The 18654-nt window shown below is 35.5% G+C and overlaps 1 protein-coding gene across 4 annotated transcripts in view; it reads left to right on the top strand.

Annotated features, from left to right (window-relative positions):
* Nucleotides 1-18654, top strand: part of LOC140432833 (neural-cadherin-like) — a 1025931-nt gene that overhangs the window by 885726 nt on the left and 121551 nt on the right. For all 4 annotated transcript variants that reach the window (XM_072520963.1, XM_072520961.1, XM_072520962.1 and 1 more), the window contains exon 4: nt 4158-4273. In XM_072520963.1, coding sequence (XP_072377064.1) covers nt 4158-4273 — 116 coding nt within the window. The remainder of the gene's footprint in view (nt 1-4157; nt 4274-18654) is intronic.

Raw genomic sequence — 18654 nt, 5'->3', positions numbered from 1 at the left:
AGATATCAAAACCAACATACATTAGGCTTCAATAAAGGTTCTAAGGCAGCGGTTCTCAACCTGTGGCAAATGTACCACTAATATCATATGAGTACGGTGATACATTTTATTATGGTACCTCATAAAATAACATAAAAAAAATTAAAATAGTATTTTACGTTACAGGTAGGTGACTACATAACTAAAATACAAGAGCATTGTCGAAATGCCGGTCACGTCAGCAACACTGATTGTGAGATCATGGAATAGTCGTCAATCTACACTCCTAGCGGAGTGATTACCGCCCTCTTAGGCATCTTCCGATTCATTTTTCGCGGGGAATCAGTCAGAATTAGCATTTTAGTCTTACAATTGGTTGTGTGACTTAATGTCTTCTACAATATTTCTCCATTCTTTCCTGTTTTTGCTTATGGTTTTTTAATTTCTCTTTCAACTCCTATTTTATTAAGATAGGAGTTGAAAGGTTCCTTATCTGGTTCAGTTTTGAATAATGGCTTCTATTAGTTCTCTCTTGTTACTTGGGCTACGGTGTGATATTAATACTTTCCGTCTTGACCATAAATTTTCTATTGGATTTAGATCGGGACTACTTCCAGGCCAAGGAAGGACAGTAACGTCATGGTTTTTCCATCCCATCCTGCTTGAAGATGCATTGTTGGCCATCCCCTTCAAACAAATCTCTGATAGTCGGCAGCACTTTGGCTTGCAGTATCTTTTTCTGATATTTTTTTGCACTAATATTGTCCTCTATTACTGCTAAACGTCCAACTTTATTAATGACCATACAAGCTCATACCATGACATTCACAGGATGCTTTATAGCGACCGTAGTACACTGGGGCAAAAGGTCTTTCGCCGGTAGGCGGCAAACAAACTTTACTATGTCACTCCTAAAGATCGAGATTCTGGTTTTATCACTCCAAATTACCTTACTCCACTGTTCTTCTGTCCAGCCTCTGTGTGCCAGAGCCCAACCAATGCGTTTTTGCGTCTGTTTTTTTGTTCAGGAACATCTTCTTTCTAATACTTGGTTTACAATAGAACCTTTCTGCCTTTACCTGAATTTTTACTCCACCTTTGTGCAGCTCCATGGTCAGGAGTGTTTGCACTATCTTTACCATTCTCCCTCCAATTAACTCCAAAATGTTTTTCAAGCAATTTTGCTACACGTCACTAACCTTTTCTGCTTTTAGAGTCACACCAATACGAATTTCTTTTGGGTTGATCTGTCCAATAGTGCAGTTGGTTTTACAAATTTTTCTCTCTGCACCAGTGTCAAGGTTGTAAGCCATCTCTTCTTTCACAACGATGTTTTCCAATTTATTTTCGACGAAGAACTATTCGTCGGCAGGGGAAATTTTGAAATGAAGTTGAGCCGCTTTTTTCAAGAAGCGAAAAGTTTTACTTTTCGCTGCTTGTTTCCAGTCCAACGGTACCCAATCCCTTCCAATTAACTTAATCGTACCATATTTCTTAAAAATTTCATGATATTCTTCTTTTGTCACAATTGTGTTGATTTTTTTTAATGTTTTCTCTATCATCCCAAATACTCTGTCGGTGGGAAGGAATGAGTGCCCTGACTGTTTCAATTTTTTGTATTCTTTTTGGAGCACAGCTTTCCAGAAACTTGCAGCACATAGTTAAAATATTGATATTCGTATTTTGAGTGATCAGATCTCAACTCATTGAATACAATGGAAACAACCTCGTTGGATGATTTTTTAGCTTCGTCTTCCATCCAGGTATAAATTGAGACAGTACTGGAATTCAGAGATTTATTTGACAATCCTTTAGCTACTGAAAGGTTATAACAGTAAAACTGTAGTGAATAGTACGCACTTTGATCAGTTACTTTTGGCAAAGCAAGGTTCTGCTGACAATCAAAACTCAAAATAAAACATCCTTGTGGTTTTTCTCGCTGGTGTTGGAAGAAGGCTTGGGCCTGTTTCTTGTTTCTCCATTTTTATTTTTAGACACACTTTTTCTTTCTCCGTTTTTTCCACTTGGATAAGGTTTTGTAATTCTAGGCAAGTACTACATTCATCCATGCTAGGATAAGAGAATCCAATGTGAAATCTGAGCAAAATATTTTCCTGAAAACTCCCTGATTCTTCTTTACCATAATTGAACATTTTCCACATTTTGGCGATAATCAGATCTGATGGTGGGTAGACAGGTGATGAGTGATGTCGTGAATAATGCAATTCAATAGTTTGAAAACTACAGAACTTTTTTACTTCTTCTCTTTTTGCAAACTTAACTTCCTTGTGGTTTCCGCCTCTGGTTTCCACTGGGACATGAGATACACCGTTCTTGAATTTTCGGAACACTCCTATAATTCTATGGTTAGTAATAGGCTGCAACACTTTAAGAAAAGCATCCCTGCAAACGTTGAGATTGTTGCCAGCGTGGTTTACAACTGAATATTGAAAGATTGTGGTTTTCCTCTTTATAGGCTCAAAATTCTTTCTTTTGGGGTTGGGTGGGCCAGCCCGACAGTATTTTAAAATGAACGTATCTTGCTTGCTTTTTTCTGGAATAGAGTAAAAGGCTTTGTGGAACTCCATGATATCATGCATTTTAAAATCTGGCACTGGTATCCAACTCAGTGATGACAGGTGGGGTACAGAGGAAGACCTTTGGCTAAGTACCTGTTTGAACATACAAAAGGGGGAATTAATTAAACTTTAGTTATTGCAATGAATAGTCTATTCACATGTCTCCACTATGTGTTGGATGGTTTGATCTGGAGGTTTGACTGGATCCACAGTCGCAGCTGGAGGTAGGCTATTTTCCCCATTTATGTAGGTTGTGTGCGCATACTGCATGTCCCGTTCTAATTCGGTTTAGGCTCTTCCATATGTTTCGTGGCTGGTCGAAGCCATCAGGTTTGTGGACTGGGTCAATAAGGTTGGATACTTCAGGTGGGGCTTCCTCAGTCCACAGCGTGCGCCATCTGGAGGTAACATTGAAATCATCTGCTGTTAGCTGTTGGGCTGTTCTTATGGGTGTTTTCTGGATGGGAGTCGGTTTGCTGTTGAACTCGGGATGTCTTCATGGATTGGTAGTTACAAGTTGCTATTTACTTTCGAATACTCCGTCATCAAGGACTTTTGTCTTCTTAGAATAGGCGGAGGAATATGGCTAAGGATCGGAAGCCAATATAGTGGAGTAGTCTTGATGCAGCCGCTAATCATTCTCATTGCTATATTAAGCTGCGTATCAACTATTTTCACATGACGACTATTTAGCCAGACCGGTGCACAGTACTCTGCCACAGAATAAACCAAGCTTAGCACATATGTTCGTAGTGTGTCCGCAGATGCGCCCCAGTTGGTACCACAAAGATTCTGGATAAGGTTATTTCTACTTCTTATTTTTTGTGCAGTTATTTGTATATGTTTTTTAAACGAGAGAGTCCTGTCCAAGGTAACCCCCAGATATTTTGGGTAGGGTTGGTAGGGTAGTGCTACATTTCTCATTTTGACCTCTAATTTTTGGTTTGCCTGTTTGTTATTGAGGTGAAAACAGCTTACCTCAGTTTTATTTAAGTTGGGTATCAGACCCCATTTTGTGAAATATTCATATAGTTTGTTGAGGTCGTTTGTCAGCACGTTTTGAGTAATTTCAAACTGTTTGTGTTGTACTGCTGTTGCTAGGTCGTCAGCGGAGCCAAACTTTCTTCCATCAGTGTCAGGTAGTCATAGCAGGAGCACAGAATAAATAACAGGAACAATTCTATAAGAAACCACTACTAACTAAATATTTATTTTTTTGACACATGTCCGTCTTTGATCTGAAGAAACTCAATTATGTTAATTAGAGTGAGAAATACATAAAATATTAAGCAGAAATATAAAACAATGAAATACAAACGAAATTGTAATGATAAACTATATAAATCACGATCATGAAACGAGTGTTGCTGGAAAAACGATAATATTTGTAAAGTTTCCAGAATTTTGTATATATGCCATTTTATAACATTCTCAAAAAGATATTTGACTTATAAATGTTTTTAATAATAACTATCTTGTTTATTACGATTAAGTTTGAACTGAACAAAATATTTTCCCTGGTGTATGTAGCTCTTTATAAAATATATCACTGTTTGTTGAAAACTCTAAAGCTAAATCACGTTTTCTCTTCTTTTTCAGCCTCTCGTATTCGATACGAGATCACAAGCGGTAACATAGGAGGTGCATTTGCAGTTAAAAACATGACCGGGGCTATTTATGTAGCCGGAGCTCTGGATTATGAGACTAGAAAGAGGGTGAGTGCAAACTGAATGGAAAAGTTTTTAAGTTATTGCGTTTTAGGATAAAAGTTATGATCTGTGAAAAATTATAGTGCGGGATAAACATTTATGGGGTCTGTCTAAGCCGTATTGTTGTTTATAATTTATATAGAAGAGAAGATCATCATTAACAAGGGTGTAAAAATTTCCTTAATACAAACTTTTGATTTAAATATACAGGTTGTCTCAGAATGATTGCAGATCATTCATTTATTTTCTAATTAAGCAAATATAATATGAAGATTACTGTATTTTTATTGATATTTAGTAAAATATGTATATAAGTATAAGCTATCTATTTTTTAGAAATAATGTAGGGTATATTTACTTGAACAACCTTCACTATAATTTATCTCCTTATCTGGATTTATTTACGTAGTCCCTCTTATAGCGACTTGATTATTCATTTTTTCCTCACAGATTACCACCACATTTGATATTTTAGTATCGGCGACTACCCCGCCCCTCCCACAATTTCATTGTTTGTTTGGATTCGAGGTTTACGTTTTGATTATGCTGATACGGATAAACTGTGGATACTTAATCTTCACGATATAGTAACTATTAAATTTCGCAAAACGGTGAGTCTAATTTGTCTATAACATATTAGCGGCAAAATTGTGAATTGGGAGAAGCTGTACACCAAATTTTTAGGACCTAAGGTTTAAGAGAATCTACGACAAAAGGACGCGGAAAACAGGACGCGAGACCAAAGGACGCGGAAAAAAGGACGCGCGAAAAAAGGACGCGCGAAAAAAGGACGCGTGGAAAAAAGGACGCATCATATTAATGAATTACTATAAATAGTTTATTTTAATTGACATTAGCCATTACCCCCTTTTTATCCCCATATGTTATTACAGAAAATGATTCTACCTAACCTAAAATCGGTTACGGTAAGAGAAAAAGTGAAAAATAATTATATGAAAAAAACTTGCCCTCACATTTTATCGAGGCTTAGGACTAAAATATCTTAAGTAAAATAATAAATACTAATATAATGTTGATTCAAGATTTCTGGTATTGAAACAGGTTAGATTCCATATTATCAGAATTATGTATGGGTTTAGAAAAACCCAAGTACCAGCCCAGTAAGGGGTCTAATGAGGGTTTAACGCGAACCGGAAGGTTGGTAAATTCCGCAGGTAATGTTAAGAATGTAAATAGAAACGATTAGTAAGAAAATAAAACTTTCTAATTGTTTGATAATTGTTTTTAAGAAATGAATATTACAAAAGGTCCGATATAACAAAACATCATTAACTAAATTATTTATATAGGGGAAACTTGTCGCGGTAGGTAATTTATTCTGTTCTTAACAAGAAAACATTTTACAAATTGATATCAGTCTGTTAAGATGGTGTTAGCGTTTGTGAAAAGCCAAAAAGGCAACAACTTATTACTTTATAATGGATTTCTCCATAAAAAAGAGCGAGTGATTGGTGAAAAGACAATTTGGAAGTGTGCTACTTATAATAAGTGCAAATGTACAGGAAGAGTGCATACCATTGTGGATGAAATTACAAAATCCACAGAACATAATCACGTTGCAGACACGGCAAAGATTGAAGCAAAAGAAGCTTGTAACCGGATGAAAGAAGTTGCACAACAACTGGAACACTTAACCCAAGGTGTAGTAAGTGAAATTTCTCAAGGACTTTCCTTAGCTGCTATTGCTGCTATGCTATGCGGTGAGCTATTTCTATTATTTGATAGCGGGCCAGAAGAAGAACGTATTTTGTTATTTTCAACACAAAGAAATTTAAGATTTATGGAACAATGCGATCATTGGTATGCCGATGGAACATTTAACTCAGCACCACCATTGTTTTCTCAAATATACGCAATTCATGGAGTGCGATACAGTAATGTAATCCCGACTGTATTTGCACTTCTAACGAACAAAACACAAGAGACATATACACGTGTTTTTCAGCAACTAAAGGTGTTGAATCCGGCCTTGCGCCCTCTAACAATTATGACGGACTTTGAAAGAGCGGCAATGAATGCTGCACAAACTGAGTTCCCAAATGTGAGAATCCGCGGATGTTTTTTTCATTTCTCGCAGTGTATGTGGCGCCATATTCAAAGTGCCGGATTGCAACGTAGATATATTGAGAATCCTGACTTCGCCCTTCACCTAAGACAATTGACAGCTCTTGCGTTTGTTCCAGACAACCATGTAGTCAGAGTGTACGAGGAGTTGTTCAATAGCGATTTTTATACACAAAATGAAGAACTACTAGTGCCGCTGATTAATTACTTTGAAGACACTTGGATAGGGAGATTAGCTAGAAGAAGAAATCGAAGACAACCCCGTTTTACAGCAAATGTATGGAATTGTTACGATTTGGCAGACCAAGATATACCTCGAACTAATAATGCTGTCGAAGGATGGCACAACAGCTTTTCTTCTCTTCTCAATAGTGCACATCCGAATATTTGGAAATTTATTAATTCTCTAAAAAAAGAATATGATTTAAATGTTTTGAAAATAGAGCAGTACATTTCGGGTAATGTACCTCCACGCAAAAGAAAATATCAAGATACAGCAAACAGGATAAGGGCTATTGTTGCCGATTATGCTGACAGGCCAACTTTAGAATATTTGAGAGGCATTGCTCACAATTTTCAGTTGCAAACATAAAAAAAATACAAAAAAAATTAATATCAAAAATAAAACAAAAAAAAATAAAATGACAAAAAAATTCCAAAAAAAGCAAAAAATTAAAAAAAAAATAAAAAGAAACTTGTAAACACGCCAGCTTCTGCTGTTAATCCTAAGCCTGGATAAAGTGTGAAGGCAAGTTTTTTTCATATAAATATTTTTCACTTTTTACTTTTACCGTAACCGATTTTAGGTTAGGTAGAATCATTTTCTGTAATAATATATAGGGGATAAACGGGGGTAATTGCTATTGTCAATTAAAATAAACTATTTATAGTATTTCATTAATAATATGCGTCCTTTTTTCCACGCGTCCTTTTTTTCGCGCGTCCTTTTTTCGCGCGTCCTTTTTTCCGCGTCCTTTTTTATGCGTCCTTTTTTCCGCGTCCTCTTGTCGGTATACCGGTTTAAGACTAGAAAATAAATCTCTGACAATTAAAATTTAAGTTTAGTAAGGTAAATTTGACATTTTAATATTTTATTTAAACAGAAAATTTATCTCGAATATTTCTCCTGTTGGCAAATAAAATATGTTTAAATAAATGTTCTATTCCTACATAAAAAATAATTATATACATTCAAAGTGATATTGAGCTCGCATTTAGTTATATTAATATTTGTTCAGCACTGTAATAAAAATATGGTTAATAGGCTACAATTTTAATTTAGTTTGTTTAATATAACTTTCTGCTTAAATCCGATTTAAATTTTCATATAAACCATTTGCAATTTGAATCCAAAGTTTCAAACAAAAATTGTACAAAGCGAAGAATTAATGGAACCTGAATTTATATTTTTACATTTAAACATGTTTGCGTTTTTGTAATTCATTTAAATAAATGCAATTATTAATGCAGTAATTAAGAAACAAATGCTCATATTCATTGATCTTAAGAAAGCATATGATAAAGTTTTTCGAGAAATTCTATGGTGGGCACTCGATAAGAAAGTAGTCCCCTGTGAATAGGTAAAGATTGTGAGAGACGTGTATGAGGCAGTGTCTGTTAAGACATGTGTGAGAAATTCTGAAAAATTTCATGTGAAAGTAGGATTGCACCAAGGCTCGATGCTTTTTCATTATTCATTCTTATTATTACTGGATCAGGTAACAGCGAAACTACAGTGTCACATTCCCTGGTGCTTAATGTATACTGATGATGAAGTGTTACTTAGAAATACTAAAAGGGATCAAGAACATGTACTGGATCAGTGGAGACAAGCTCTTGAAGAGAACTTTTAGTAGGACAAAAACAGTATTTGAAATGTTCATTTAAAGATGGAGTTACTACAAACAAAATGATATATTTAATAAGTAGACTTAGTAAGACTTAGAAGTAATAGTTTAAGTACCCTTATATAGAAGAGAGATGATAAATCTTCTAAAGACCGTACAAGCTCGTGTCCCGTTAAGGATTACTTCCTCCCATCCACGTCTTCACTTTGTTAAGAACTCGGTTCCCTCTATGCATGATTGACCAATTTTGGTTGTTCTCCACTAGCACTACAAGGTCATCCACATATGCTATTGCCTGTACACCAATGCTTAGGTCGGTCTCCAAAATATCGCTGTACAGAATGGCCCCAAGATGACGCCTGAGGTACTTCCGCCATGGTCTTCATAGAGTTACTTTTCGTATTGTTGATGTATCTCTGCAGATGTTCCTTTTCTGAACTCACACTGATCTAATATACGACCTTTCTCCATTATTCTCTTCAGCCTTGGGTTCACAAGAATCTCAAAGACTTTCTCTAAAATATGTAACAGGCATATAAATCTGTACGCTCCAGGCAATTCCCTATCTGGTTGCGGAATAAGTATAAGATCTCCTGGGTAGTATTGCCTTCTTAGCAGGGTGTTGATAATATCCTGTACTCCTTACTTATGTTTTTGGTTATTCTATCAGGTCCAAGCGCTTTTTCTGCTTTAAACATTTTGCCAGCTTTTATCGCTTCTTTCCTTATGAATTCAGTCTTCCATTCCTTCGCTTATTGTAGGGGTTGAAATAAGGGGTGTATTTTTTTTTTAATTTTTAGATAACTTCGATAGTCGATAACTTTCTGCTTTTCATTTTTCTCCAAAGAGAAATCATGATATATATACATACGGTATTGAAATACGAAAAAAACACAAAAATTTGCTGCCAAAATTTGTAAAGGAAATTTTTGGGTAGTTAAAACGATTATCTCAGTCATAATATTATTAAGTGAGTGGCTAAAATCAAGAAAACTTACGTTTTATGTGAACTATTTTGTGAATTATTTTGTCATCCATAGCATCATTACAATAACTATTTAATCTCTTAAAAACTTTGTAAAATATTTTTTTATGTAGTAAAAATGATTTTGTGGACCATAACTTTGTTTTGTAGAGGTTTCTCAATTATCATCCGCTCACTTCAGGCGTTAGAAAAGAGGGGTGAGTGACTAAAAATAAGAAAATAACTAAAAATCTTTCTAAAACGTTTGAAGTGTCGTTTAAATTTAATTTTTATTTCTTTTCCCTTTACCATTCCTTCACTTTCACCGTTAGAATGGCGGTGAATGCCTGAAATCCAGAAAATTCTCTGTATGCGTGAACAGTGAATGCTGAAAACAAGTTTTTTTATTTTTAGCCACTCTATATGGTGGGTTTTGATGATCTCTGATGGTAGGCAGAATCTCCGGGTTTTTCACCTATTGTACCCAAAAAATCACAGCAAAAAGAAAAGCAAAAACTCATTTTTTAATGCTCATTTTTTCAACATCAATGTGTCTGTGTCTGCAGTTTTTTGTGGTTATCGATATTTTGACGGGACTCACTTGTATTTGATCTTTGCTGGTTTTTCTTTGTTTGTGTTTAATGATTGATGACATTATTATGATAGACATACCTCTGATTACGACCCTCTGCGTAAGAAAAATTCCAGAAGCCGCTCTGTCGCCAAACTCCGATAAAAAGATGATCTTCGAGAATTTTGTTTGAATTTTTCTGAAGATTCAACCGTTGTCTCAGCCAGCTGTTTTCGAGAACAGTTCGTTCTTATTATATAAGCCAGGTGGGGCGGGCTCTGGGATTAGTATTGGCATTCTACGCATTAGTGTGAATTCTTCTGAAAGTAATTATGATATTTGTAATTAAGTGAGTTTTCGTGTTAGTTAAACCCCGTCGTGCTTTACTTCATCTCTGAACCCACAGAATATGAATATAAAAACACTGTTATCGAGAACTTTATTTCCATAAAAGGAGTTCGTTTGCCTTATTTATTTAGATGTTATTTAAATTCGATTTGCTAGCTTTATTACAAACAACTTAAAATAGCGAATTGCTTTTCTCAGCTAAATTCCTATTTAATCAAAGCATTGGTTGTTCGATTGCAACACTTTGCTGATATTCCGTTTGTAGTTGGAAATCCATGCACCAGCTAAGAAGTTCATCAAATTCACCACGAAGTTATCACGTAGATTTAAATTTTCAATTACAGGCGTAACAGTATTTGTTCATTTATGTATGAGGTTCCATTAAGGAAGTAATATATGGTATTAAAATCGACTTAAACAGCCATTGCATAGATATAGAGGTCACTGGTATGGATATAATAGATAATAAATTAACAGGTAGAAAATCAAAGGCATATTTAAAAAAAACTTTCAGAGCCTCATATAAAATAGCAAGAGAAAGTGCTTGCTGGAGATTAAGTTTAGTTTCCAGAATATTTAGGGTTTTTTACTATTTCTATTGTGAATTAATCATAATGTAAACCGCAATGTGACTTAAAATGTGAAATTGTCGAAGCTTACGAATATCTGAGTTTCGACATCATTTCACTTTTTATAAAGATTCCTCTAGACAAAACCCTAAGTAATTAGAATTCATGATACAGTAGTTGTAGGAAGATGAACAATAATCTTGCGATCTTACTACCAATTAGAGCGTAATAAGCAATGTAATAAATTACAATTCGAAGGACCACCCACTAACGTGGGAATAAAAGAATAGAACCATTATGTAATTTGTAACGAAATATTTTGCCTACCTCAGGGTAACAGGGGTTGAAAATGGGGGACAGAAATTACTGGGGGCGAAGATAGGGCAAGCAAAACAATCGTTACTTGTGCGAACGGCACTCAGGGGTTAACTGGAGAGCTGGGGTCGTGGGTAAGTGAATGACAAGGGGTTTGGATTGGGGCAGCTACAAAAAAAAAGAAACAAAGGGGTTACTTACGTAAATCCCCTGGACAAAAGGGCAAATAAAGACAAGAACGGACTTCTAGCAATTTAGGGTAAGGGCTCCGCTTTGAAGGATCCTAATCTTGCTGGAGGAAATAAGAAAAAGGCTCTTCCTTCCTAATAAAAGTAAATACAAAAAAGGTTAGGAGATTTTTCTAAAATAAAGACAAAAAATAATCAGAGAAATAAATCAAACGTTTATTTTTGTCTCAAACAAACAGTTATCAAAAATACAGATTGCACAAGAAGCATACTAAATAACATAATAACAAAATTAACAAAAACTTACGTGCTTTTCTGTTTACAAAGGAGATTGCTACAAAAATTTTCAAAATGGTTCCTAGGTTATTAATTAATATGGCCAAATTAGATTATTAAAAATTAAGGATATCCTTGTTTATGAAAATATCTTAAAATTTAACATTATATATGAAATATCTATTCTATATAATAATCAAATTAAAATTGTTTTACAACAATAGCAGATTTAAGCCAAAATGTCATATGTCAACATAACATTGTAAGACAGAATAAATTATGACATTTGGTTGGCCACGCCTCTAACACAATATAAAACTTTAAATATTACAAATTCTTTTATTTTAATGAAAGTAATTATCAATAATCAAAAATAATGTCTTTTCAATTTGGAAAAATTAATATGTTAATTGTTACCTTAGTTCACAAACTTTGCCACTTAACTTGAAAAACTTGCTACTATCTCTGGGATTGGAGCTGCAAGGACAAATCTCTCAACTGGAACAAAAAGGAAACCATTTCTATACTCAGCAATGAAGATCTGACGTAGATGAGGTTGGATCAAGCAGGCAAACGACAACAAAGCTGGTGGGACATCCTATATAATCATTTCCAAAATTTCATTAGTTCCGGTGTACTGCACAAATCTTATGGTTGATACTCTGTTCTAAACTGCATTATTGCCAAAGAGTATTATCCAACCTTTCACCGGTCTTACGACGTAACACAAAAAAAATGAATCGACTCCTGATTCAAAATCGCCCAAACATCTCTCTAGTCTGAAATCTCTTGCTTGACTCCTTTATCTCTGTTACATGATCTGGTCAAACTTTTTTTGTAGAGTTCTTATATTTAAACCTCTAAACATGAACTAATGATGTTTTCTTTAATTTTATAACAACATAACAACTTCTATGACAACTTCTAAATTTCTATTCATCATCATCATCATTCATCTTTTATTTATCACGTGTACTGCTGGACATAGACCTCCCTTAAACTCCTCCATTATTTACAATTTTGTGCTTTTTGTTGCCAATTTTTGGTGAAACGCCTCATATCGTCAGCCCAACGTGTAGGTGGTCTTCCTCTACTACGTTTGTCTGCTCTTAGCCTCCAATTTGTAATTTTGCATGTCTATCATGAGTCATGCATTCTTGCTACATGGCCTGTCCAGTTCTATTTTAGTTCTGCTATGCGTTTCACAGCATCAGCAATACTCGTCCTTCTTCGCAGATCTTCGTTTCTTATTCGATCCCGCAAAGTCACTCCCAGCATAGACCGTTCCATTCGTCTTTGTGCCACTCTCATTTTCGAAGCTGTAGTCTTGGTTAGAGTCGTAGTTTCCGCCCCATAGGTCATGATCGGTAATACGCAATGGTCAAATATTTTCCTTTTGAGGGTAATTGGTATGTTGGCCCTAAGAGTGTCTCGCAGTTTTCCAAAGGCTGCCCACGCTAAAGTAATTCGTCTTTGGATTTCGCATGTTTGGTTATTCCTGCTGATTTTTATTTCATGACCCAAATACGTATATTTCTCTACTAGTTCTACCACTTAGTTCTTAAACTTAGTTTTGGTCAAGTTCATTCTGAGGCCCACCTTCGAACATGCAAAGTCCAATTTATTTAACGTATCTGTGGCTTCTCCTGAATTATCTGTGATAAGGACAATATCATCTGCGAAACGGAGATGGTTTCTATAGAAATTTCTATTAGTTAGGTAAAACCACGTTTTTCAATGTTTACTACACAGGATTTCCTCAGTACAAGTTTTTGGTAGGTAAAAACATCTTTTGAAGGTAAAAATTAGTTTACTACCAGAGGCGTACCAACACAATTACAGAAATTTATCCAGTAGTTTACTGCAGAAATCTATTTGGTTGATTAGCATACACTTCCGATCGATTCCTGTACATAGTTCCCGGTGCCAGCATAGCTGTAATCACTTAAAAGTTACGAATGCTATTCGAATTATAATTAAATTAGATCGATTCATGTGATTAATGGTTCTCCGTTACGGTTTAAATCCGATTATCATTGTTCAAAGTAAACAAATGATGGCATTTATTCAAGATAGTATCAACAGAAAATATTTGAAAAACTAATGGTAGCAATTTCTTTTACGTGATTGATCTGCTTTCGAGAGATTCGGCCTTCTCTAAATAGACGGGGTAAACTTTTGTTGAGACAGAGTTTACTTATAAAGCGGCTATAAAAGTTTAAATTGTTTCACTATGCAACTTGTATGTGTGAAGAGAATTACAACTTGTGCTTAGAGCTTTCTAATAGAAACTTACTTTGCCTACACTTAACACATTATGTATACTAAGAAAGAATATTATCTAAAGCCCTTAATTAATGAAATTATAACGTTCTCACAAATTATCAAAAACGAATGTCATTGACAGCAACAATTGTTACTTCATAGTTGCATTGAACATGATTTTAGACAGCTTCTTAATAAGTTTTATCAACAACGTCCGTCTTTCACTATCCTCGGGTTGCCCATAAGTATTTTTTCTGATAATATTTACACAAGAACTAAGAAATTATAAAATAATTTTGAGTATTGTCATTTTATTCTTATAATTACTTTTATTCGTCTAGCCGCACTACTAGTTAACTTTTAATTGTCAGTGGTAGCTTTATTTAGTGTTCTTAAAGGTTAGTTTTTCTTTTCAAGTCTCTTATAATAAAATACTTACCCATTGGCTCTTCTTCTTAAGGTGCCTGTCCGTTCCGAACGTTGGCGATCATTCTGGCTATGATCACTTTGTTGGTTGCTATACTGAATAGCTGTGTTAAGGTCTTTCTATACCATGCTCTCAGATTAGTAAGCCAGGATATTCTTCTTCGTCCTGGGGCCCTTTTTCCTTCAATTTTACCTTGCAAAATGCATTGGAGTAGCTTATATCTGCCTTGATTTATCATTATGTGTCCCAAGTACTGCAGCTTACGGCCCTTTAGTATGTGATTTGTCACTTTGTCTGTCCAGGGTATCTTCAGGATCCTTCTGTATACCATAGCTCAAAAGCCTGAAGTTTTGATAGAGTTTTCGCCTTCAATGTCCGTGTTTCTACTCCGTACAGAAGGACTGAGTACACGTGACATTTAAGGAGCCTTATTTTTGTTTCTATGGTGAGGTCATGGCTCTTGAACACAGAGCTCATAGTCAAGGATGCACTTTTTGTCTTTCCGATGAGACATTTAATCTCTTGGGTATTGTCCGACGACTCATTGATTATAGTTCCCAAGTAGTTGTACTATGAGACACGTTCAATTATCATTTGGTTCACGTACAGATTTGCTCAAGTTATGTTTTCCTTGATAATGATCTCTAGCTTGGTTTTGCTGGTGTTTATATCCAGTCTATCTACTTGTTTCCGTTATTTTGTTCAATAAGTTTTGCAGCCCTTCTATGGTATTGGAAAACACTAATGTATCATCTACATACCGCAGGTTATTGGGCTTGAATCCATTTATTGAGATGCCTTAATCAATACCTTTTAGAGTTTCTTCAGAAATGTGCTACGAGTACAGATTGAATATCAGTGGTGAAATTATGCACCCTGTCTCACTCCTCTTAAGACATTGACCTGATCTGTATATTCACCATCTATTCGGAGCACCGCTGATTGATTCCAATACCGATTAGCTATTATTTTTAGGTATCTTCCGTCAATCCCTGTCCTCTTCAACACTTTCATCATTTGTTTATGCCTGACTCTATCGAAAGCCTTCTTGTGGTTAATCAGGCATGCAAAACATCACAGTTCACATCTCTACATTTCTAAAACAATACCTGCACGCTAAATGAAGCTTCCCTCGTACCAACGACGTTCACAAATCCAAACTGATTGGGCGCAATTTGTTCCTCGCATTTCCAGTAGATTCTTTTGTGGATGACTTTTAAAAACAGCTTTATCAGATGGCTTATTAGGCTTATGGTACTATGGTATTCACAAACTTTGCTCTTGGTTTTTTGGGCAATGGTATGAACTCCGATTTGAGCCTCTCTACTCGAATTTTTTCTGCCTTGTATATTTCATTAAATATTTCAGTTATTATTGTTATTTGTTCTACATCTAATAGCTTCAACAATTCTGCAGGAATTTCATCAAATCCCGGTGCCTTTCTATCCTTCATTTGTCTGATGGCTCAGAATATCTTTCAAGAGTTAAAAGGAATATTCTTATGATAGTATTCTTTACTTTTTGCTAGGATACTAAGGTATCCTCTTCTTCCAGTGTTATCTCCGTTACGAGCATTGGTATTAATCATGATCACTTTAACTTTCGAAGTAACTATACTAAAGAGTTTTTTGTTTTGCAACTCCACCGTTCCATTATATTTTTCAGTCAAAATATTTTGACTAAGTACAAAATTGTTGCACTTTTGTCCAAGAAATATACGTCTGAGATATTGCAGTGTTCATTCTTCTATTGTTCTTTTAACTTCAATGTAGTTCTTCATTATTCTTAACATTTCAACGTTTTTAACGTGATCCACCCATGAGATTTTCAAAAACTTTCTATACGTCCACATCTGAAAGAAATCTTCTTATTTTGTATCGATTTAAAATTTATTCATTTAGCAAATTCCCCTCTGTAAACATGAGCACGTATTGATATTCGCCCTCTCATTTGTCAAGAAGCTATTAAATATAATTTATTGCCTTAAGCCAGACGAATTCTCACGTTACGGATCCAAACTTGCCAGTCTGTTTAAATTCAAATTGTAGCGTGTTGCTTTTTTATTCAAAATGTTTACTTTGTTATGTATCTCTCAGTTAATGAATATTTTATTTTAGCATATTTTATATATACCTCAGTATGACTCTGTTTGGCTTTCACGTGCGTTTGTTGACGGATGGGAATATGTAAAACGAATGTAGTTTAGCGTTCACAATTTAATTCCACGGTAAAAAAACACCGTATACGCCGTATACGTAACGTTTAGTAAATAGTATTTTATAGGTTACGTTAAATCTGTGCTGCAAAAAACAGTTTTTATATATATGAAGTTATAACGTGCTTATTACGCATTTCGAGCTACATATATATACTTCTTTATACTTCATAAAAACCTATCATCACTATTTTCCGACATTACTGTCCCATTTATTTTAAAGTTCCATCTAGAAATTAAATTTATTGTCGACATGTACAGTATAGAAAGGTACAGGCCACCAACTTACACAATTTGGGGGAGCGCCAAAATGCTATTCTCGCCAAAACTCACAACATGTGCCTTTTGTAGTTAGTTTTTGCATCTCTAAAATTCTGTATATAATTAACGTTAGTGTCGTACCCAAAATATAAGGAATTTGCACAGTGAGGCTTGAAACTGAATTTAACATAGTTTTATATCAGTAAGAATGATTATTAATGACTTAAATACAGACGTTATCACTTCGTTGGTCTCACGGATACAATAAATATAAAATGTATTGCTTTTTGCATTTAATCGTCAGTCTCAAGAATTAATACCAAATTGTCTGTATATAGGAGAAGATAATTAATAAGTAAAAGGGGAAAATCTCAGTGGTTTAATGTATGCCATAGTTTAAAAAAAAACTTACATAGTAGTAAGAACTTCTTGTGTAAAATGATATTTTTTGTTAAAAAATAATTTAAAAATGTATGCAAAAGGATTACAAATCTTCAAAACGTTTTCGCTCCAGTCGAACCATCAGCAGTGAAAAAAGCTGAAAGTATATTTCCACTTTAAAATGACAAAAAACAGGTAAAATTTTGACTTGAATTACAAAATATGTGGAAAATACTTTTGTACATTAAAACTAGTTAAAACTAGCTACGTAAACAGATGTAAAAACCCCTATCTTACATAAAAATCGTGGATAATTTTAATATTTTAAGGACACTAGGTCGATGTTATAAGATTTAACATGAATGGAACATAATGTTCAAAAGGAAAAACAACTTTGTCCAACTAATAGAACCAGCCAACTGATTAGGCAGGGAGGAAGTAAAATTTTTTGTTAAAATGGCTGTTTAACGTACAGCTTAATCCTCGTGGCTTCCCACGAGCAAACGGACGAAAAGAATACCGCTAGCGTGCTGGTCCCTACCAGTCGTAAGAGGCGACCAATGGGATTTCAGCTGTCTAGCAGCAACCGTATCCAAGTAGCTCTTCAGAGCGAAAGGACGCACCGAATACTCTTAGGGTACTGATCCCTACCGATCGTAAATGGCATGGAACAAGAGATGGTGAGCCGACCCTTGAGGTATCGCAATCGATGCAACAACTACATGGCGCTATCTAGTTTTTACGTCCCATAAGTAGGAACAGTAACGTGGCCGTCGTTTGAGGTGTCAGTGGTCGGTATGGGGGCTTCTAGAAGCGAGACAAGTCTATAAGTCGCACTGGTCAACGGGTTGCGTTCCTAGTATCCGCATAAGGAGAGATGCAGTAACTACCGCCTTAAAACTGCGACAGACACAAATAATGAAACCTGGAGATCTAGTTGGCCACCTGAAAATCTTAGAAGAAATTCCATTGGATTCTAAGGACATGCCGACAGATGCTATGCCAGTCAAATTCGACTTTGAAACACCCTTTGAAGTGGTCATAAAAAACCACCAAATGGGTGAAGAAATTGAACCAAAAGTGGAAGAAAGTTCACTCGTATGGTATACGGATGGATCTAAGATAGATGAAAGGGCAGGAGTGGGAGTTACTGGGTCCAATTTCAGGATCTAAATCTCTTGGAAACGCCCCAACTATCTTCCAGGCAGAAATACATGCTATAAACATAAGTGCCCAAGAATGTCTCAACCGAGACACCCGTAGGGCAAAAGTCTTTATTTTATCAGACGCCATAGGCGCCAAGCCGCCTTAAAGGCTCTAAAGTCATTTACATGGGAGTCAAAGTTGGTTTGGGACTGTAAACAATCTCTCAAGAAGCTGGCGGAACGCAACAATGTAACTGTGATGTGGGTGCCAGGTCACAAGGGAATTGCGGAAAGGAAATGAGGAAACTGACAGCCTCGCAAAAGAAGGAGCTAATAGCCCATTCCAGGGTCCGGAACCCTTCGGTGGACTATCAGAAAAGAACTCCATACCTGGGAACTCAATCAACTAAGATCATATTGGCCGAACACGCCAGGACAAAGGCAAGCAAAAAGGCTTATAAAAGTGTCGCCTACTGCAATAAACCGCCTTCTCGAAATGAGTAAAAAAAATCAAAATGGTCACTAGCCTT

The sequence above is a fragment of the Diabrotica undecimpunctata genome, chromosome 1, assembly GCF_040954645.1.
Source record: "Diabrotica undecimpunctata isolate CICGRU chromosome 1, icDiaUnde3, whole genome shotgun sequence".
Classification (NCBI taxonomy): Eukaryota; Metazoa; Arthropoda; class Insecta; order Coleoptera; family Chrysomelidae; genus Diabrotica; species Diabrotica undecimpunctata.
Note: the sequence above shows the minus strand (reverse complement) of the source record. Positions and strands in the feature narration are given on the sequence as shown.